Source organism: Mesoplodon bidens (assembly GCF_964165515.1).
Source record: "Mesoplodon bidens genome assembly, chromosome: 10".
Classification (NCBI taxonomy): domain Eukaryota; kingdom Metazoa; phylum Chordata; class Mammalia; order Artiodactyla; family Ziphiidae; genus Mesoplodon; species Mesoplodon bidens.
In genome coordinates this window covers 91,991,367-92,015,242 of record NC_138172.1, presented here as the reverse complement: position 1 = coordinate 92,015,242, position 23,876 = coordinate 91,991,367, and the positions used below count along the sequence as shown (strand labels likewise).

Sequence of the window (23,876 nt, the reverse complement as noted above, 5' to 3'; positions counted from 1 at the left end):
AGGGAGGGGAGCGGCTTCCCTGGTGGCGCACTGGTTGAGAGTCTGCCTGCCGATGCAGGGGACACGGGTTCGTGCCCCGGTCTGGGAGGATCCCACGTGCCGCGGAGCGGCTGGGCCCGTGAGCCATGGCCGCTGAGACTGCGCGTCCGGAGCCTGTGCTCCGCAACGGGAGAGGCCACAGCAGTGAGAGGCCCACGTACCGCAAAAAAAAAAAAAAAAAAAAAAAAAAAGAGGGAGGGGATATGGTGGTACATCTATACATGTAGCTGATTCACTTTGTTGTACAGCAGAAATTAACACAACATTGTAAAGCAATTATACTCCAATAAAGATGTTAAAAAAAAAAACCCTTGAACCATGGCCATTTTCTCGGAGGCTGGCTTGTCCTTACCTCCCCCTGCTGGCTGATGATAGGAACTGCATACAGAAGTTTCACATCACAGAACAGACACTCCAAGAACACATTAGCCACGCCAATTAGGTTGTGATTCTCTTGGGCTTCATAGAAAGGGTCACCTCGTTTCCCGTAGACTCGCTTTGTCTGAATGGTAGGAGAGGCGGGGGGAAGGCGAGTAGGAAACAAAACATCAACTTAAACAATACTATTTAAAACCAGCATTTTAAAACGTTTTAAAAAGAAAGCACTTATCCAAATAAATTAAAAAGAAGTAAAAATAGAATCATGTCACACGAATAAAACAGAACTATCCCACGGGAGGGGCTTGTTAAGTGACATAAGGGCAGGGAGAGCTCTTCTTTGGTTACAGCCCCACCTATCACACCCCGTCTTCCCTATCACACCCAACCTGCAAGGTTTCATTCCCAGTGCTTTGCCTCATTTCCTTCACTGAATCTTTTTTTCCATTACTAATGTAGAAAAAATGGATCATGCTTTCTAAAATTATTCTTAGCATCTACTTAGCCATGAACACAGCCAGGGGAGCATGAACATATGCTAATGAATACAAAATCTACACTGGCTCCATTTAAGCTGATTTTTAACAGCATTGACGAAACAGCACAAATTCACTTTGTCCTACTTCACTTAACTTGAAATGTAGTAGCAACCCAATAAGAACATGCTATGTGTTCTCTTCATTTAGTTCCTATCTGTGTGGGGATCACATGTTTTATGACTGATCCAATTGATTCTTTCAAGGTCACTTTCACTTTACATTTCTAATATAAATGTCCCAAGTAGCACTACAGATATTCACTGACGCACATATGTGTGTTCTGACGATTAAATCACTTATATTCTTGTCCTTTTAACACAACCAAAGCTCCTTTACATTTTGTCCCTCTTACCTCAGGAACCTTCTCCTTCCATTCTTGATAAAGGTCTCGCATATCAATTAATTTATTCTCCAGCTTCTCGATGGTCCACACTTGGGTGCTCTTTCCTTTCCTCCTCACTTGAATAGCTGGCTCGCTCACTATCGCTCCTCTCTGCAGAATGAATGAAAACAAAAACAAAAAACAAACATAACACATCTTGTTATAACTCTTTTGGATTGTTGAAGCTATATGTATTATCATAAAGTAGAAAGTTTGGGGGAAAAAACACATAATGTATACAAAAGAAGATGAAACCCTATCACCTAGGGAATATTCTGGTTTATTTTCAATCTTCTTTGTATACCCATACACACACATTTTATTTTTATCACAATCAGAACCAAACAAATATACAAATTTCCTATCCCAATTCTCTCTCCACAGTTCACCTTCTTGTGTGGTTAAATATTTTTCATAAACATGATTTTTCATAGCAACACAGCCATCCATTATAGGGATGTATCACTCACTTGACTAATTATTCTCTTGGTCAACATCATGGCTGCTTCAAATTTTTGCTATTACAAAGGCCACTGTGATAAGTGTCCTGGTACAAAAGCACATAAATGTTTATGAACACGTCTATAAGTACAGATTTAGAATAAATTTCTCAAAGGAGAACTACTTGGTCATTCAAAAGACTAAAATGCAAGAAGACTGATGAGATACTCTCTGACTCGTTTCTAGCTCGCTTGCTGGAGGGAAAAATGAATGGATGAAAAATTATTTCTTCCAAAGTTTCTGCTTAAATGAAAATTTCTTCAAGTTGAAATGACAGGAAACTTCCCAATGGCTGCAAAGAATCTTTCTGTGTATGAAAAACAGGTATCATATGAGTCTTCCTTTCTCGAAGAATTCACTCTCAGAATGGTACTATCCCAAAATATACACATATTCCCCCATTTCAGGAGGTATTTATATGAAAGAGAAAAGCAGGAGGAATTACTTATAATATATTTCTAGTTTCAATGTTTTATTTATTTATTTATTTATTCATTCATTCATTCATTCATTTTTTGGCCATACCAGCGGCTTGTAGGATCTTAGTTCCCCAAACAAAGACTGAACCCAGGACCACAGCAGTGAAAGCACTAAGTCCTAACCATTGGACTGCCAGGGAATTCCCTAGTTTCACTGTTTTTTTTTCCCCCCCAGTTTCACTGTTTTAAAGAAAGCATTTAAATTAGCAAGGCTTTTAGCCCCCAAAATTCTCATATTCCGATCATAAAATATCCAAAGGCATATATATATACCCAAGATCTCTAAAGGATGTCTTAAATGCCAGGTCACGTTCCACTTACAGTATCTACTGTTGTACCTCTCCCTCTCATCTTCTTCGAGAACATTCTTACCTTTCTATTGGCACTGAGGTTTGCAGCAGGGATCTGCAGAGTCACCTGGTAGTCGGTGAGTCTGCTCATCTCCTCGGCTAAGAAGTTAGCCTCCCTCACCAAGGTGTTAGCTTTGACCAGCTGCTCCCGCAGTTTTGCCAGGCTTTGGCGGAAGAGTTCATCCCTGTGGCACAGCAGAAAAGGACATGAGAATGTCCAAAAGAAAAGGGCCGTCCCGTTCCCAGGTGAGTCATGTTGTTAGAAAGTAGTAGAAAACTCCTCTCAAACAATTGTTTTTCAAGCTATTTTTGCCAATTCACCTCTCATCCTCCTCTCTTCCCCCCAGGTTTCCGTGAGCTCTCCACGGGTAACCACAGATGAAGAGCAAACACGTGGGGTGACTTAACTTCAAACCATGTTTTAAATTATATAACATTTGAAAACAACTAGATTTTGATATGGTAATGCACACATACACACAAAACCCAATAAAGCAATCCTTTAGGAAAAAGAAATGATTACGACTTCTTTGTGCTTTGGGGTGGGGGAGATCTGGAGCCAGTAAGGAGAAAGTGTTTTACGTGATTTCTTCAGTTGGTGAAAGGTGAGAAGTAGGGACTTCTGTGGCGCAGAAATTCATTTCTCAACTCTACACAATAGCACTTCCTGATAAAAGCTTCTCTAACAGCCTAACTGGGTCCGAACCCTATTATATGTTTACCCAGCCCCACATCTTTTGCCTCAGTAGCCTCCGTCATAGTTACAATTTTTCATTTATTTGTGTAATTATTTGACCAATAATGTCCGTCTCCTCTATGAAGCTGTAAGCACCCCCAGGGCAGGGACCATGTCTTTTTCGCTTGTCACTACACCTAATTCCTGACCAAGTGCATGGCCCATCATAGGATATGCAAAGATTACCCACTGAATGAAATAAAGAGTACAGCTGACCCTTGAACAACATGGGTTTGAACTGCGTAGGGCCACAGAGATACAGATTTTTTTCACTATGATCCATGGTTGGTTGAATCTGTGGATGTGTAATGCAGGTATCAAGGACCTACTGTAAAGTTATACTTGGATTTTCGACTGCATGGAGTGTCAGCACGTGATAAACGCTCAAGAAACGTCAGGCGCCATTATTTTTATTACAACACAGGATAATGGACTATCAACAGACCTGGGTTCAAACCCTGGCCTTTTCATTTACTTAATGGGTGACTGAGGGAAGATATTTAAAATGATTGTCCAAGCTACAAGACAGAAAGCACAGCTCCCATGGCTTGGTGCTGCTGGGAGCATTAAATAAAATAAGCAGCATTCCTAGACCGTGGTAAGACCACAGCAGAACTCAGCAATAATTTATTGTCCTTATTGTGGTTGTTTTTGTTACCGTTTCCTCCACCACCACCTCAGTTCTGATATAAATAAAGTCACAAGGTAAAAAAAAATCACATTTAGTAGATTTCTTAACATTAAAGTTGTATTTAAATGGGTTCCAAAGTAACAGAAGTAAAAAACAAGAAATGGTTTTATGCTGAAGAACTATTCAAATGTTCTCTACTTTAAGACCAAACAGTGGTATTCTAACTTGGTACCATTTTTATTAAAGGGTAAGGGGGCAGGTGTAATCTTTAGCAACTAACATCACAGTAAACATACTTAGGATAAATAGTATCTCTGAAAGGAAAGGCAAGGGCTAACAATCCAGACACGGGAGTAAGATTTCCCTCTTTGCCAGGTCTGTCCCGCTTTGACATGCCTCACGACCCCCTCCCCCAGGACCCCGGGGCCTTGACTCTGGGCCCCTCCACCCCCGTTCCCCTTTGTACCTCTCCTCTGCCCACTGGGTCACTTTCTGCTGAGCTGTCTGGCTGCTATAGCCCAGGCGGTCAGGGCCGCTGCTCTGGGGCCGCCTCTCCGGGGACAGCTGCTGGCGGAGCTGCTCCAGTTCCCGCTCGTACATGAGCCGCTGCTCCTCAAGGGCGCTCCTCTTTTCTTCCAGGTACTGTTTCTCCAGGACCTGAACCACATTTTGAACTGGGTCTGGTGAGCCAAGAGACAAGGCGAGGTGCCTTCAGTGGTGGCTACGACAGGGAGCCCGTGGCTGTTCCTTTCGGTGAAAACCATCCCCGCCCCCAGAATCGAGCCTTTCAATGTGCTGCCTGTGAGCGGCCTGAGAGGCCCGGTTGGATGAAATCCTCTCCACTTCCTTTTCCTTAACATTTTAGATCAATGCCCTGGGGGGAAACATTCCCCACATCTACTATGTGACTTTCTTCAATTTGATGAGCTCATCCTAATGTTCAGATAGATCACTCAATTGCGAAAAGCAGATGATAGGGGAAAGGGGGATGGGATTCTATCCACCGAGAGGAAAAACTCAATGAAAGCTAAGGCAACTTCAAAGACAGAGCCACATGAGATGTGATTTTTCTGATAGTCACTTTTTAATGCTCTTCTAGCACTGGTTTCAGCACATGGCAAAGGGTTTGCATTTCTGATTTTAGCCACAACTTTATTACTCCTGAATTTCTCTAATGTGAGAGGAAACTTACAGATCACAGCATATGTCTGAAAACACTGATTGAGTATACATACGGTCTGGCAATTTCTCAGGTGTTAATAGTCAAGAAAGCAATTCACTTGCAACTATTTCTGATTTTTTGCGTTCTCAGATTGAGAGATCACCAACACACAAGTGGGTGAACAGGTATTAGAAATACTAATGGGTCTTGTTGAAAGGGGCCATGACTGTGATGAGTGGTGGCTGTGGTGCAGGCAGGACTCGGTCCTAAAGAGCTAATTGGCTATGGCAGGACATTAGCCTGGTAACAACCAACGGCCTGGATGTAATAGAGAAAGATTAAGGAAGGCACTGACCACATGCACAAAAGAGAAAGTCATGCTGTCTCTAGGGAAACACTATGTTAGACAATCTGGATGGTAAACAAATCACCATAATGGTAAATACTTCCCTGAAGTACATGGGACCTAGGAGATGTGTTCATATTCTCAGACTAGCCTGAGATTCACACACTTGCTTATTATTCAGTGCTGTTCATGTCGCATTTCTATATATTGACTCTCATTTTAATTTCCAGGATAAGAGAAGGAAATTAAGAGGAATTTTTACATCACCTCATGATAGCTATTGACTGACTTTACCAGAAGACCCTATCAATTTGTGGAATCAGCAGGTAAATTTTAGTAGTTTTCTATATGAGAAGAGGAAAAGAAAATAGCATATTTGCTTTGAAAACAGGGTTAAATAATACAAAACAGAGTAGAAAGTACTTTGAAAAATCACTAGATACACAGAATATAGGTGAGGTGTTTTAAGAAAAATGACAACCACAGCAGCAATAATAATTCTACTGGCTGCTGGCTATATCTCAGGTAGAGGCACTATACGCTTTGCATGCATCATCTCATGAAAGCCTTGCAACAAACTTAAGGGTGGATGGCATTCCCATTTCAAAGATGAGACAAACTGGGACTCAGAAAGGCTAAGCAGCTGACCTAAGATTGTACAGCTAATAAGCAACAGGACTGGGTTTGAACTCAGATCAGAGCTAATTGTCTGGGGTAGGAAATAAACTTAGTAGTAAATTGTACTCTTACCTCCAGTGTTTTCCTCAGAATTAGTACTCTGTTAAAGAGTAGATTTGAAAAAAAAATACTGTTCTTTGCTGATATAAAATTCTCAAATTCATTATTTTTTCAAAGCTGAATACTTTTCTTCATAGAGTCCTGACATAGAGTCCCTGAAATATGTTAACTTGAAAGTCCAATGGAAAATGGACTACTAAAAAAACCCTTTTACACAAAGGCAGACCATGGGTGGGTAAGACTTTTTCCACAGAGTGAAAACTGACATACTCCAAAGGATTAGAACTTCTAACGTAGCCCTAGAACTTCTGGGGCGGGGGGAAGGGAATAAGATGGTGATCTTTTTTGAGGGAGTTTAAAGAAATCTTACACGTAAGGGCTAGAGAAGAAAAGTTCTCTCAGAATTAAAAAATATACATATTTCTCAAACAGTATACATATATTTTTGCTCTATTTAGGCTCTAGGTTTAAAAAAGAAAGGACAGGGTCCTCACCATCCATTTTTAGGGCCCTAACTGAGTGTGTACGAATCTTTTCCAGAGAGAGAAAACTGGGAAACACACTAATTTTTTAATAAAATCATATCCTAGGGTTTTTGCTAAAAGACACTGAGTAAGATGTTTAATTCTTATTTCTACTTGTTGGTCAGTGGTAAGTAGAAACACACATGATCCCAGATGGCTGAGGTAGGGGGTTCCATGCCAATGCAGAGGTAATGTGACTGAGGCCTTCTAAAACTGCTTTAGCACCTGCCACGACATAGCAACCCTACTACTCACCAGGCTTTCTCAGTGGCCACAAATCAACATGCAGATATGCAAGAGAGAGCAACTCAAAGCATCCCTCCCCAAGCCTGCCTCAGACCAGCCTGGGAAGCCTTGCCTGGAGACCCTGGGTCTGGCTATGCTACACACAAACCTGGTAGAGGTACAGGGACTGAGGTTTCTTTTTCTCCTCTGATCCCAACACAGGTCTGGAAACACTTTTCTCTTAGACATATTTGATAACATTTTCTTTTCAAATTAATTAACCTATTTTAAGCCTTTATCACTATACAACATATACTTAAAAAGGTCATCCTAATCAGCAAGTCACTCTGACTCTATGATATGGCATAGGACAGAAGCCGAAGATGATCTGGTCCGTTCTCAAACAACCAATCCACTTTTCAAGAGAATGTTAACAGTTTCCTCTTCCTCCCTATCTTCTTTCTTCCTCTTGTATGAACTATTTTAAAACTCAGTAAGCCTAGAGCCTCAGGCCGAGAAACCAAAGAGGAAGGTGTTTTAGGACGAGAGAAAGGACCCCCTTTCTTTTGGGCATAGTATCCTCTCTTCTTCCTTAGTTTATTCTCTGCCTGGTATGTAACTACACAATGAGCTCAAACTTCCTTATCTGTCCCGAGAATGGAAAAGAGAGAGGGTAATGGTGTAGAGGTTGAAGGGAATTTACGTGACCCACAGAATTAGAATTAATTCATATCAAGATGCCCAAGGCACTAAATCAAAGGAAAGTAGATCCTTTGGGGGAAAAAGAGAACCTTTTAATCCCAGATGGAATAAGCTCTATGGACCCTTCACCAGCCTCTTAATTGTTCTTTAGAGCTGCCATTGACTCTGTGAAAACAGTTAAATGTCTGATTCCTATTCTGAACCCTCAGGAAGAACATATTATGGTCTACAGATACTAGGTTTGCTTTTATTCTTAATTCAAGTGAATTGGGGGGCTTCCCTGGTGGCACAGTGGTTGAGAGTCTGCCTGCCTATGCAGGGGACACGGGTTCGTTGCCCCGGTCCAGGAAGATCCCACATGCTGCGGAGCAGCTGGGCCCGTGAGCCATGGCCACTGAGCCTGCGCGTCCGGAGCCTGTGCTCCGCAGCGGGAGAGGCCACAACAGTGAGAGGCCCGTGTACCGCAAAAAAAAAAAAAAAAGAATTGGGTTTCAGATCATTATTTATTCTAGAGATTTGAAAATCCTTTATTCTAGTCTATTACTGGGATAATGTAGGTGACTATTTACCCAGAAGTACTATGTCCTGAACTGCTGTGCTGTCAACAGAAATAAAGTCATTAGTAAGAGTAGCAATAATACTAGTGACACTTTTGTGCTGTTGGATACACGGGGAAAAGAACAGCCACTGGATTTTAACCACTGGAAGGCAATGGAGTTGGGACATGGGGAGGAAAGGGTCATAATTGAAAAGGGAGCATCCCTCCATCAAGAATTCAGAGCACCTCAGGCAGAAAAGGCCAGGCAGAAAACTTCAGCTTCTTCCCCATCATGTTAGTTAGATTTGGCCAAAGCACGTAGCACAAGCACCAATGAGCAGCACTGCTAAACACCAGTCAAGCTCCCTCATGCTAAAGCCAATCAGTTAACCTTTATCCCAGTGTTTGTGGAGGAGCTTCGTCTGAAACCACATGAGAGGGAAGAGAATCTTCAAATAGGACCACCAAGGGGATGACCACCAGGCAGACAGGCTTATGATCGGGAAGCCACCTAGCAGTAGAGGTGAAGGGCGTGAACTCTGTCCGGCCACCAGCATTTCAGCATCATAACAGAGCACATCTGTGTGCCCCACAGGGGAGCTCCGTTTAGCAGTGGGATTGAGTAAAGCATAAGGAAGGGGAAACATTACTTTTAAATGGATAAAATCAACACTGGAGAGCAAGGCCTGATCCGGAACACAAATGGATACTCATGTTAACACCCTGAGCCAGAGCACTGATGATGAACTGCTTTGGCGAAGAAGCTTGGAGAAATTAACCAGTGAGTATTTAGTGAGCACTAAATACTCACTGGTTATTGAGGGGGAGTCATATATATATAAACATTTATATAAATGTATTTATATATATAAATATAAATGTTTATATATATATGGTAAGACGGTAGCAATTGGAGAAAATTAGAAATCTGTGATGTGGGATGATACATGATTAAATGGATACCACCTGAATACGCCACAGAGTTAGAGCACAGAGATGTCTAGAATTCTGTAACCTCATCTGAAGAAATCATCTCTCTTCTGATGGGCATTCCTCCACCTGGAGTTTGGAGCTCCACCCTCCTGTCACACCCTGCATCTATTTGGGCTTTAAAAAAATCACTCACAGGAGACTTGTTGCTCAGCCATGTTGTTAAATGACCCATTAATGTGATTCTGATGTCTGAGCATCACTTTGGAATGTCTGTTGATATTCCTCCCAACTTGGTGGGCAAGTAACAGAGTGGGATGAAGTTTGAGTTCCAGATGTGGTCTTCCCTGTGCTGTGCTGTCAAAAGCCCCAGCAGCTAATTTTAATCCCTAATCTTAATGTTTTTGTTGTTGTTATTCTATCCTCTTCAGAGTAATACATTACACTTGTTTTTCCATCTGGCCTTTTCTTCATACTTCATTTTTATAATTAAAAAGAGGGGACTGGGCTTCCCTGGTGGCGCAGTGGTTGAGAGTCCGCCTGCCGATGCATGGGACGCGGGTTCGTGCCCTGGTCCAGGAAGATCCCACATGCCGCGGAGCGGCTGGGCCCGTGAGCCATGGCCACTGAGCCTGCGTGTCCGGAGCCTGTGCTCCGCAACGGGAGAAGCCACAACAGTGAGAGGCCCGCGTACCGCAAAAAAAAAAAAAAAAAAAGAGGGGAATTTGAAGCTAAAAATCCAGAAATAGAGATAAATAAAAAGGTCAAAATCTTTATTCCTGCAACAGAATCCCCAATTTGATACACCAGAGATCAGACTGACAATTCTCTAGCCATGCTCAAATTCTCCTCAGGTTTATTTAAAGAGTAGAGTGAGAAAGTAAATGCTTAAGGGTCTTACCATTACTATTCAGCGTTTTCATGATAACTTCCATCTGTGCAAATTCATAGTTATAGTCTGGTTCCGAGGAAGCCTCACTGGCTGCATCCAGGTCATGCTCTGGCGGGCCCGATTCTTTTTCAAAGTCTTTCAACCAATCTCGCCGTTTCCTCTTAGGTAAATTAATTCTGTGGGGTTTTTCACCATTAGAGAAAATCAACGTGTTTTACACTCAGATAAGAGAAAAGGTGTATGAGTGAACATACTAGTGAACACAAGCCGTTACCTGAAGAAGTGGTTATTTCCCCACAGGATTCTGTCCCCGTGCCACAGCTGGGTGGTGCTGCACACGAGGGTGCCGTTTACACAGGACCTGAAGGAACACCAGGGGGGCTACATCAGCTGGATGGTAAAGAGCAATAAACCTAGACCCAGGAGCCAAAGAGATAACTGGGGGAACTTTCTCTTAATAGGCATATTCGACTAATACCTAAAGAAGGAATAACAGAATTGGAAACACTATCAAAATACACAATCTAGGCAAAAATGATCAAGGGATGCTGATATCCCTCAAAGACAGACAACTGGACATGATGTGCTCCTGATGGAGACAGGCAACAATGCCTATGGAACATTCTTGTCCATATTTGAGTTGAACCTCATCAAGCCTTTATATCTAAAACCAATTTAGGAAATAGAGAGGGCAGCGGAAGATGTTAAATGACGCCATGGGATGCAATGAGCAAAATGCTGACTATGGGAAGCAACTAGGTGTCTGCAGCAAATAAAATGCAAGGAAAAAAAGTGGGGGAGCAAAGGAGGGGGACCCATGGGCTAAAAGAGTCCCAAAGGACATAACAATCAATGACAATGGTTAAATCTTATTTGGATCCTGATTTCACGAAAACAACTGAAAAAGAACCTTTATAAGACAACTGGGGAAATTTGAACACCGCCTCAATGTATGACTAGTAAGGAATTATTGTTTATTATTTTAGGTGTGATGGTACGGAAGCTGTGTTTAAGGATACTGGTCTTTTAGAGACACAAGTGGAGATATTTACGGATGCAAAGTTACAATATCTGGAATATGTTTAAAATAACCCAGAGGGGAGGGAGGAGGGGATGTGGGGGACATACAAATAAAAAATAAAACTGTCTATGAGCTTTCATTTTTGAAGCTGGATGATGGCTGTATGGAGGCTTGTTATACCATTCTTTCTACTCTTATGTTTGAAATTTCCCATAATAAAAACTCAGGGAAAACAAAAAGAATTCCAGGTTTAAATCCTAAACAGCTACCAACCAAATGGTAAAATCAATCAAGGGGAGGGAGGTGAGGGGATGGGTGAAAAAGTTTAAGAGGGATTAAGAGGCACAAACTCCCAGTTATAGTGACATATAGTAACTACAGTGGTGACCATTATGTAATAGCAATATGCTGTATACCTGAAACTAATATAATACTGTAAGTCAATTACACTTCAATAAAAACAAACAAACAATTAGAGGTGGGGAAGAAAACTCTGAGAGTCTTTGTTATGCTGTATATATTATATTATACCATAATGATGTAAATTGTGTCTGTGGGTTTATGTTGGTCTATGTATCCTGGACTTGCCTGAAACAAATCTTGAAGAAGCAACTGTCCAGCAGACATTTGCAGGTGGTCTTTCAACAGTGCAGCTTTCCTCACATTGTAACTTTGCTACAGCTTACTGGCTATCAAGGGGCTGTGAAGTCAGTAGCCTAAATAAGTCACTATAAAAGATTTTGTAGGATTTCCTGCTTATTAGAAGATCTCAACAACCAATCCTTTGATATAGTTAAAGCACTGTCACTGTGAGTTTTTTTAGGGGGAAAGGAAAAGTCCTCCAGAAATTTTAGCATGGACAATTTTAGTCTTCTCATAAATGTCTCCTTTACCTAAAAAAGAGATTTTGCTGGCATTTAAAAACAATACTCCCTAACATCATACAGAAAAATAAAGTCAAAATGGATTAAAGGCCTAAATGTCAGGCCAGACACTATAAAACTCTTAGAGGAAAACAGAGGCAGAACACTCTCTGACATAAATCACAGCAAGATCTTTTTTGACCCACCTCCTAGAGAAATGGAAATAAAAACAAAAATAAACAAATGGGACCTATGAAACTTAAAAGCTTTTGCACAGCAAAGGAAACCATAAACAAGACGAAAAGACAACCCTCAGAATGGGAGAAAATATTTGCAAATGAAGCAACTGACAAGGGATTAATCTCCAAAATTTACAAGCAGCTCAGGCAGCTCAATATCAAAAAAATAAACAACTCAGTCCAAAAATGGGCAGCAGACCTAAATAGACATTTCTCCAAAGAAGATATACAGATTGCCAACAAACACATGAAAGAATGCTCCATATCATTAATCATTAGAGAAATGCAAATCAAAACCACAATGAGATATCATCTCACACCAGTCAGAATGAATGGCCATCATCAAAAAATCTACAAACAATAAATGCTGGAGAGGGTGTGGAGAAAAGGGAACCCTCCTGAACTGTTGGTGGGAATGTAAATTGATACAGCCACTATGGAGAACAGTATGGAGGTTCCTTGAAAAACTAAAACTAGAACTACCATACGACCCAGCAATCCCACTACTGGGCATATACCCTAAGAAAACCATAATTCAAAGAGTCATGTACCACTATGTTCATTGCAGCTCTATTTACAATAGCCAGGACATGGAAACAACCTAAGTGTCCATCAACATATGAATGGATAAAGAAGATGTGGCACATATATACAATGGAATATTACTCAGCCATAAAAAGAAACGAAATTGAGTTATTTGTAGTGAGATGGATGGACCTAGAGACTGTCATACAGAGTGAAGTAAGTCAGAAAGAGAAAAACAAATACCGTATGCTAACGCATATATATGGAATCTTAAAAAGAAAAAAAATAGTTCTGAAGAACCTAGAGGCAGGACAGGAATAAAGATGCAGACGTAGAGAATGGACTTGAGGACACGTGGAGGGGGAAGGGGAAGCTGGGACGAAGTGAGAGAGTGGCATGGACATACATACACTACCAAATGTAAAACAGATAGCTAGTGGGAAGCAGCCGCATAGCACAGGGAGATCAGCTCGGTGCTTTGTGACCATCTAGAGGGGTAGGATAGGGAGGGTGGGAGGGAGATGCAAGAGGGAAGAGATATGGGGATATATGTATACGTATAGCTGATTCACTTTTTGTACAGCAGAAACTAACACACCATTGTAAAGCAAATATATTCCAATAAAGATGTTTAAAAAAATTAAAAAAAAACAAAACAATAAAAGCAAAACAAAATATTAGGGGGATAGTTAATCAATTAATTAAAGTTTAATTTGCTATAAGGGCTGTCAAGTGAAGTTTGATGGAGAAAAATAATGAGTATTATTTTGAGTTTTAATTTTTCCGTAAGTTACTTTCTCATATACTCTCATTATCTGGCTCCTAATCTTTAGGGGGACTCTTAAGCTCAAAGTTATGGAATAAGGAAAATTCACAGATGAAAATAATCACTCTTTTGTAGTAATATTTCAAGTCTGGTGGCTAAGTTTTTATTGATAAAAAATACCCTGGAAATACCATCTTAAATGTTTTTAATCGGTCGTACACAAACACGGTAAAGCTTTGGTGTGTATGTTTTACACTAACATGCTCCCTTTTTTCTTCAAAATGACTCTCAACATTGTGACTCAAGTTTCAAAAGTCTGTTTCCCATCTATTTGGAAATATGAACTGATTTATTCATCTGCAAAAATGGAAAATGAGATCAGAATATATATGTATATGTATGTCTATTGTGAAAATTAATAAAAGGAAACCTCAACTAAAATTGGAGTCAAGAGGCCTGAAAAGGGAACTCTCATACCCCAACACTCATCGTCAATTATCCCAAAAAGCAAGATGTCAGTTACCCCACCAGGAAGAGACCTACCTTGAACCCCCAACAGGAAGTGCAACTACTTGACTACCCCAGCAGGAGGAAGGAAGACTTCCTCTGTGCCCAGCAACAAGCCAGCCAATTAAAAAACACCACAGCTCAGTTAATGAGAAACTGTTGTCACCTAACTTGTACTTTCCTCCAATGAACTTTCATTTTTGTTCCTTGCTGATGACTTCCTTTCCTTGTCCCACCTTCCTTACTATAAAAGCCTTCCATGTTGTGTAACCCCTCACGTTGCCTGATGAGATGCTGCCCAATTCACAAATCATTTAATACAATTACATCTTCAAATTTACTCAAAATTTGTTTGTTAACACTATACATATATAAATATGTACATACATACATACTTTTGCCAAGAAGATGAGTTTTTAAAAAAAGTTTTATAGAATACTTATCTCTTCTACCTAAAAAACAGACATTCAATAGTCAGTTTTTAAGAAACATATTTCCCCATTGTTTATTAAGGCATCTAAAAAGCCCTCCAGAAATTCTAGGAATAGCAGTATGATCAAGAGTAGAAATGTGTCACTCAGTGTCCTTTATTATTTTAAACTCTGAATTATAATTTAAAAAATTCAGTTCCTCATTCTCACTGGCCATATGTTAATTCTCAAGAGCACCATCTCAATAGTGGCTACCAAAATGGTCTTAGCAGATATAGAACTTTCCACTATCTCAGAAAGTTCTATTGAGCAGTGTTACTCTAAAATAAAACTAAAAATAGTTCCAGAGCAAATCAGAGAGAAATGTAATAAGCTTCATCTCTCTTACTTACTGATTACTTTTGTGATCATCTGTAGCTTTAGAGGACCCCTATCTAGGTGCTTACACACACACACACACACACACACACACACACACACACACACCTGAACATACATATGAACATATCATTTTGCCGTTTATAGTACACTCTTATTACAATAATATAAAAAAGAAAAAGTTATGGAAACTGCCTGGTTTGGTATCATACCTAAGCCAAGAAATTAGCATTAAAAAGTCATTTCTAGTTGAACACATGCCTGGGGTACTTGGAAGAAGCAAATATAAAATCTCTTTGCAGGAATTTATGTAGCCTCACCCAAGCCACAAGACTCCTACAGATAAACCGCTGAAGAGGAGCACATCTAAAAAATCACGAACTGCTTTAGGAATCAAAGTTATCAGCAGATACAACAAATAGTTGGACTGAAGCCCCAGCAACTTCAGAGAACAGAATTTCCAAATAAAGGCAATAAAATAAGTAAAAGTAAAATTATTAAAGCATACAATGGAGTAAAAACAAGCCTCTACCAATAGAGACCAGGCATATCTAAAAAAGGACCTCCTAAACTCCTACAAATGAAAAACAGAGACACTGAAATTAAAACTCAGTAGAATGTTGGTTAAGCAGCAGGTAAAACATGACAAGAGAGAACCGGTGGACTTGAGACAGATCTGAGGAAATACTGACTATCCCTTCACGCCATGTCCCTCTCTCGCTGTGTCTCCAATCCCATTTCCATCTGCACAACCAAGATTCCACCTGCTTCCTCACCTCCTATTCTTCTTTCTTTGCATTTTTTCCTTCCATACCCACAACTGCATGGTACTTAAACATTCCATGGTTGTTAATGTCTTCCTAACTGCTGTGTCCAATAGAAGCTCTTTAGCTTCTACTTTGACCTCCTTCTTAAATGTTCTCTTCCCTTAGATTCCATCACTGTATCCTGCTGTTGCCTCTGTGCCTCTCTGACTCCCTTGTCTCACCCTACTTCATGCATTATCTTCAGACCATCCCATAAACATTGGTTTAACCCTTCCACTATTCGCTCTAGACCCACTTTCAAGACAGGCAACACTGATTATGCCCAGTCTGTATCTTTAGGGTATTTCTACTGCCCTAAATCCAATGTGCAACTGGAAATCTTCACAATGATATCCCAAGGACACCTCAAACTCAAAGTATTCCAAAGTGAACTCATTACACTCATTGCCTATCATCCTCCAAACCTGTTCTTCCTCTTGGATTTCTTATTTTGATTTAGTAGTGCCACTGTTTATCTCGTCTCCTAAGACAGAAATCTAATATTGCTCACTTCTTTTCTTTTACTAAGTGAGTTCCCATCCTGTCCCCAAGCACATCGCTAAACCTCGCTGACTCTCAAGTAATCCTGAAATACATTTTGTCCTTCACTTCTTTTGCTACTGCTGTGTTCCCACAACAATATCATAATAATATCCTAACAGCTCTCCCTACCTCCAGTCCTGCAAACCCCACACACTTTTACAGTGATCAGATTTGTAGGTTATAAAGATCACTTTAGAAGGAGCACTTATTTTCCTGTATAATAACAATTGTTTCTATATATTCTCCTCCACCAGGCTTTGAGTTACTATACTTGGGCATTCCCAGTACAGAGCCTAGAGGAAGTATACTGAATGAATGAACCACTACCCTGAGGTTATAGGAAAGGAGGAGATTGGACAGGGTGGGGAAGGACGAAAAGTAGGATAAAAAGACATGGAAGTAAAATCAGGTATGAGGAAATCTACCGAATAAAATCATTTTCAGATGTAGTGTTAAAAGAGAATATGATCAAATTATCATGGTGTGTATACACACACATAATTCTGTCAATTAAAAAAAAAGTATGAAAAAAAAAATCCAGAGCTTCTAATAGGGGGATACAGCATGAAGCTAAATTCTACCTGAACTTGGAATAAGTAAAAATTAAGGAATGGTATCATTTCACCATTAAATATCTTAACAATATATCACTATAACAGAAGGCCTACAAATTTCATGAATCATGTATGCTATTACTGTTAGTCTCAGTTTTTCATCACTTAGAAATGTATATGGGTGATATTGACAGAATAATTTGAAATGAATATAGGTTTCTTCATAAAAATGTGTGTTCTGAATTATATGAGTTAAGGAATACTGTTTTAGGACTTCATTTTACATGTGATTATAAAATAATTCAAGACATCATTTAGTAGAAATTAAAAAGTAAATATATTATCCTGTCATTTCTCAGATTCTTACATATTATAGCCTAGTTTAGGAATTTTTCATAGAATGGAGTTATCTGATTAACTGCTTTTCATACAATGCATTACACTCGGTAATAACAAATAATTTTATTCAATATTTATGTGTGTCAGGCACTGAGCCAAGTGATTTATATGTTTTGTCTACTATTAGCCTCATTTATCATATGAGGAAGTTGAAGATTAGATAAAAGAAGTATCTTATCTAAGATCACCCAGCCACTCAAGGCAGAATCAGCCACCCTGAAGCTGGTGCTCGAAATCTTGCTTACATGGCTCTCTACAAGCAGAAAGCAAGAGCCAGTGTAGCCTTAACTCTGATATAACTAAGCAAACAGAGAGAAAGGGTCAGTCTACTCCTGAAAATAAGGCACTTGAGCTATGTTAAGGAGCTGCTTCTTACCTTTAAGGGACATTTCTTACCTTGCATTTTCTTTTGGAGTGAGGGTGACCTCTCCATCAGAAGCAATATCAATCTCACAGTGCTCAGGCTGAATTCCTATCCCAAAGAGCTGGATGTCCTGAGAGGTATCTGCACCTACCCTGGTATGGTCCTGGCAACAGATCATTAAAGAAAGAAAAAACTACCCTTACAAGTAACTCAGCAAAAGTTTATCACAATCAATTCGAATAACCCAACAGCACATGCATGACATTAGATGAATCAGATGGAAAATGTGAGATCTGGCGCACTATAGGTCAAAAGCGTACCTTAATACACTAAATGTAAAATATGTTTAATCACTATAAAGAAAAAAAAACAAACCCTGATCAACAGTGATTAGCTATTGTTTTAGGACATAAAGAAGTCAGACTTGATAGTGGAATACCTTGAGCTCCAGTTTTAACTTGACGACTTACTGTCTATGTGACCGTGGGCAAGGCATTTCACTCTCTGAGCCTCAGATTCTTTTTCTTTTTTTTTGCACAACCAGAACAATATTATTAATATGATCTAATGAGCAGGATTCTTTCTCAAGGATCACCTGAGTTAACGGTGAAAGTGCTTTGAAAACGGCTCTACAAATTCAAGCATCATTGAAAATAGTTTCATGGAAAGTCATATTTTCAAATGTGTAACTTTTAAAGTGATTTAAAAAATAGTTGAGTCTCTAATACCAAATTACAGAGTACTGAAGCCTGTGGATTATACAATGTACAGATGAGCATGATTTTTAAGTACCTCAAACCTCAGACATGTGAGGACTGTGACCCTTGGTGACTCTGCCCACTGCTCATCCTCTTTGTTTGTTCTATTGCTCTAAAAACCATGCAGTCACTATGATAATAATACTTCCCTATTCAATAGAGAACCTGCAAGACCTGGTCTTACAAAATTAAGATTTCAGAAACAATTCCTTACCCCTTGATCATTTCCTAAATGAATAGATCTTAAGTCCATTAGTGGACTCTCAATAAGTCAGGGGCTATTTGTGCCATATTTATTTCTGGAAAAAGTAGAATAAAAAGGATGATAGAAGACTGAGGTTCCTTTCTTCACTTCTAGCTTATTCTCCACTGCCTTCTGTATATTCACGAGGCAGCTCAGAATCCTTAACGAAGCCGTCTGAGAACTGTTGCAGTGAGCCCTGCAGCCTGGCCAGTGGCAGTACCCTGAGGCCGAAGTGCCGAACCCAAAAGGCCACGCCCATCTCCACACTTGAGGGTGATTATAGGACCAAAAGTTATGTCCTGAGCATACAGGCTTAGGAGGGATGGATATGGAAGAACCCTAGCTGTCTGATCTTCCACAAGAGTCTGTTTTAGGCTTGTGCCGATCTCGAGATCCCCTTAGAATTACTCAGAAGCATAATGGTGACTCTCCGGAGCTTCTCAGAATCCTGTCACCATAGCCAGGGATCACTCTGACACCTTCTATTGCTCACTCGTGCCCCTCTGATGGAAATCAGCCCAACTGCACAGCCCCAGTAGCATGCAAAAGAGCTGGTTTTCACTCTTAACGGTAACTTGACTGAACTACCAATCCAATCCTCTTACTTTTAATGAGAGCTAAGCTGGATACAAAAAGCAAAATCATGGGGACACGCACCCAGACTCAAGTGGGAATCGTACGTGACGGAATCGGGATTGCAACTATCTATTAATATACTCTCTTACCTTTAAATAATAAACCAGAAGTTCGTTGAGAGCAGGGTCTGCATTCAGGTTGACTAAGTAGCACTTGTCATCCCCCACCTTGATACCAGACGTCTCCAGGGAAATCCCCATACTTTCAAGTTGTCGTTGCCTCTCCTGTGCACAGACACAGACAAAAGCAGGGAAGCTCTATTTGTTGCTCTAGTCATGAGATGTATCTGTGGAAAGCTTAAGTCACTATTGCTGGGGACAAGGCCAGTGAAATTACACATTCTACTCAGCTCAACCAAGCTTACTGAGATCCTAAAGTGCATGACATCTTGTGTCAGTGTTTTAAGGGCACCAAGGATGAACCAGGCACCATCCTGCCCTTAAGGGGCTTCCTGTCCAGTGGAGGTGATAAGACCACACAACTAGAAGTAAAAGAGGAGGGCCCTGTGCCATTGGAGAGGAACAATGTGCTGCGGGGCTTCAAAGGAGGGAAATCATGATGGGTTAAGAGTCCAGGAAAGGCTTCAGGAAGAGAATGCATTTGAGATGGTTCTTGAAGCACAAGAAGAATTTCAGTAGGAAGAAATGGGAGAGCAGCAAGGTAAGGGCAGAGCGTTCTAGGGGAAGGTCAGAGGAAAGCAAGGTAAAGACTCTGGGCGCACTGGATGATTTCAGGTGGGAAAGTCAACGTGGGAAAGTAGTGGGGGATGGGGCTGGAAGAGCAGGCTGGGCCCCTTTTGCAGAGGGCCTCAAATTCATTCAAGTTATTCAAGAAATATTTATGTGTTAGGTACAGATCTAGGGCTGCGCATATAAAAGCAAACAAAACAAAGCTACTCCTTTCATGAAAACTTATATTCTAATGGAAGGAGAGAGACCATGACAAAACAGACAAGTAAAATACAGAATTTCCAAAGGTGATATGGGCTATGAAGAAAAATAAAGCAATGTAGGAGTTACAGAAAGTTAGGTATATGTTTGTGATATCTACAAGACACATATAAGCAGCAGGCTGGACTAGGTTCCAGTTACTGATTTCAAGCTACCTGATTGGGAGGGTCCAATACTTACAAGTGGTCAATGAGATTAAACGGTTCATGAAATGCATAGTGTAGAGGTTCATCTCTCTCTCATACACACACACTCACATGATTAGTCCTTTTTATTTTCTCAAGTAAAGTTCATAACAGCATTTGCTAACAAGCTGAAGAATCAAGCACACTGAAAAAACTACTGATGTGCTGCATGTTGTGAATTCTCTGCCAATCAGGTAGCTGCATGCTTTGCCAGGTGATCTAAAACCACAGAACAGGTTTCTGGTTAAATGTGAAAAGCAGAACGTAGTAAGGATGTTTCCTGAACCACGCCTGTACAAATTCAGTACTCTGCAACACTTCTAGCAAATACAGGGACCAAACGGTAGTTAATAAAAAACAATGAAGTCAGTGTCTAAAACGGATCTTTGCAGGCTCTAGTTCAGCAGAAAGAGGTCCTTAAAGGACTTTTTGAGATGATAAGTGGCTATACAGAAAAGACAGCCAATGAAAAAGAATCACTACAGCACAGGGAAATATATTCAATATCCTGTGATAAAACACAATGGAAAAGAATATATATATATATATATATATATATATATATATATATATATATATATATATAAAAAGAATGTCTACATGTGTATAACTGAGTCACTTTGCTGTACAGCAGAGATTGGCACAGCATTGTAAATCAACTCTACTTCAATTAAAAAAAAAATCACAATATTGTAGGCCCAAGTTATCAAGCTACCTGTGCAATTTCTTCTGTTTTCCTCAGCTTCTCTTCCCAAGTCACTGTTAGTTCTCTTATCAGCTTTTCAGACTCTTCGAGCTTCTCTTTCAGTTCAGGGGCCTTCATAGCCTTTAAAATGAAAGCAGAGAAATCTGATTTTCTAATTTTTTCCACCATTGTGTACAAGACAATCCCTTATTGTCCTTCTTAAGCGGTTATCAACTGTCTGCTGGAAGCAATTAAGCCACATACTGTCAGGGGGTTTTAGACCTTTATTAATCAAATGAAGTGGAAGAGTAAATGGCTGCTACTCTTTGAGGGAGAAAGAGAAATTCCAGTGCTCTGAATTAAATTGATACAAATCATCCCAGAGTAATTTTATCCATCGTACTTAAATTTCACATTTAAAGACCTAAAAGATGCTAAAGTTCATCTTCAAAATAGAAAAGTATGAGAACAAATTACTTAAGTAGACTTCTTTTTCAATAAGACAGAGATCAACACACATCACTAATAAACACATTCCAGTTATATTAACCTACTAGGAAAGGTGGCAATTCTCATTTATTTTAAAATTTGAGTCTGGGCCATTGGAACTACTTTTCTTATTGATGGTAATAAACTTAGCATATTTATTACTCACTTGGAAATAGGACTTCTGGTTAAAAAGGCAGTAATTTCCCTCTGTGTTTGCTCAGTGAGAATAATTAAGGGATCTAAATATAGCTATATGCAGCTTAAGAAATTTGGGGGGGCCTTTACTTGGCCACCACATATGCTTTTTTGACACCCTATAGTAACATGAGCTTCTGCAGAGTATAACCCTATGACCAAGAAAGATGGCAGAGCTCGGACAGGAAGCTGAAGTGGCGATGATGTGGAGGCCGGCTGAGGATGCTTGAGTCTCACTCTGTTAACAGAGCCTGGGAGTGACATTTAGTGCTGGGTCCTAGGGGACATACATGAAAATTCTACATGAACCTGCTGTGGTTCCTCTGCTCTGCCCTTTGGCCAGGCATTGTTCTAGCTACCCGCCCTAGATTATATGGTCGCAGTGGAGATGCAGATTCACGGAAAAGAGGGAGGATGGAGATCATCCACCTACAGACGAATTCCAGAGCCGTTATACTCTCCTCCTAGGATCATGACTCTCATCAAAGTTTATGAGCATTTTGATTTTTCAGGTGTTCTGCTACCCTTCTTGGCATCGATTTAAAAAAATTTATGCTTGATGCACTCAATGATGATTATGATGATAATCACAAAAAGAGCAACATTTATCGAGCACTTACCATGGGCAAGTCATTGTGCTAAGTGCTTTCCAGTATCAATGTTGTACTAAGGGTTAGCGATAAAAAAATTAATAAAACACGCCTCTTGCACTTCAGGAGCCCGTGGCCAAGAAGAAGAGAAAGACATGTAAACAAATAGTTATAATGCAACTCCACGATCACCAACAGATGGAATATTCAGATCCCTGGCTTTGACTTCCTTTTCTTTGTGGGGTCAGAAGAGAGTAGTATGAAGGGATGTGAACTTCGAAGCCTTAGGTGCACATCGGAATCCTGGCATGTGGAAGCATGTGACTGAAGTTAAGGCACTTGACCTTCATCTCAGTCCTGTTACTATGTCAGTGGGACAGTGCCTCTCTGGCAACAGCTACTTGGAAAGGGTTATGGTTATTAGAGTCTGGGTAAAGCCAAGGAAAGATGGTAACAACGCAAAATGATTTTGTTCCCTGTCAGGAGGTGATAAAAAAAGATAAAAAAAAAGGAGATTTCTGAATTTTTCCTAATGCTAACGATTCTTGAGCACCTTGTCCTCCATGACTTAATGAGGACACGATACAGAACTAATTTCTCTGAAAATGGCAAGGCTGTGTGGGAAGGTAATCTACAATGTTAATCAAAGCAGCATATTTGGGTCTTAGGATTTCTCATTGGAAGAGATCCGGGCTCAAGTGCCAACTGACTGACCGAAGCAAACAGGCAATAGCAGCACCTCTCTTTTTTTTTTTTTTTTTTTGCGGTAGGCGGGCCTCTCACTGTTGTGGCCTCTCCCCTTGCAGAGCACAGGCTCCGGACGCGCAGGCCCAGCGGCCATGGCTCACGGGCCTAGCCGCTCCGCGGCATGTGGGATCTTCCCAGACCGGGGCATGAACCCGTGTCCCCTGCATCGGCAGGCGGACTCTCAACCACTGCGCCACCAGGGAAGCCCGGCAGCACCTCTCTTTTAACTGTCTGCTTCCTCGACTGTCAGTTCACGGGACGGAGCCTTGCATTCTACGCCTGTGTCTTCACAGTGCTTAGCACGGAGAAGATGCCCATCAACTCAGAACTGCTGAGCCACATGAGGTGACCTGGAAGTGCAAGCGAGCTCAACCTTGCCTCGCCACTCAGACACCACAAGCCGGGGAGCTTGGATCACAGGAGCACCGGGCTGACCATACCTCTGCCTGCGAGAGCTGCTCTCGCAGTTTCTCCACTTCCTCCCGCAGCTCCCGGATGACTTTTGCGTTGGGATCCTCATTCACAATGGCATGGTTGACGATCCTTTTGGCTCGATCGGCATATCTTAGTGTGGAGAGGGTCTCTTCGTAGTTGTCTGCTGCTGGGCTAATGGTGGCGATCATAGAGGTCTGGCTGTTGCCCCCCAGATTGTCCTGCAAAATATTTCAAATAGCATCTTAGGAAACGAGGCCCATTCCATGCACAACGCATGAGGCAAGCAGCAAACGTGCATGGAGGACCTTCGCGGTGAAGAAGACTCAGTGTGGAAATGGGTTCGTATTTCACAAGTAAGTTTATGACAGATGAAATGTGGTCTCTCTCTATTCACATCAATGCACAATGCCTGTCAAACAGCATTATTAATGGAAAAAAGGCAACAGTAATGAGTTTGCATCCTGCATGTTTAGG

At 40.7% G+C, this 23,876-nt stretch overlaps 1 protein-coding gene across 1 annotated transcript in view; it reads right to left on the bottom strand.

Moving 5' to 3' along the window:
* The window catches only part of KIF13A (kinesin family member 13A), a 207,421-nt gene that overhangs the window by 32,977 nt on the left and 150,568 nt on the right, over positions 1-23,876 (bottom strand). The window contains 10 exon segments of the mRNA XM_081247019.1: positions 392-541; positions 1,309-1,449; positions 2,691-2,853; positions 4,502-4,715; positions 10,102-10,268; positions 10,367-10,453; positions 17,521-17,651; positions 19,216-19,350; positions 20,977-21,087; positions 23,408-23,620. Of these exon segments, the coding sequence (XP_081103145.1) occupies positions 392-541; positions 1,309-1,449; positions 2,691-2,853; positions 4,502-4,715; positions 10,102-10,268; positions 10,367-10,453; positions 17,521-17,651; positions 19,216-19,350; positions 20,977-21,087; positions 23,408-23,620 (1,512 nt within the window).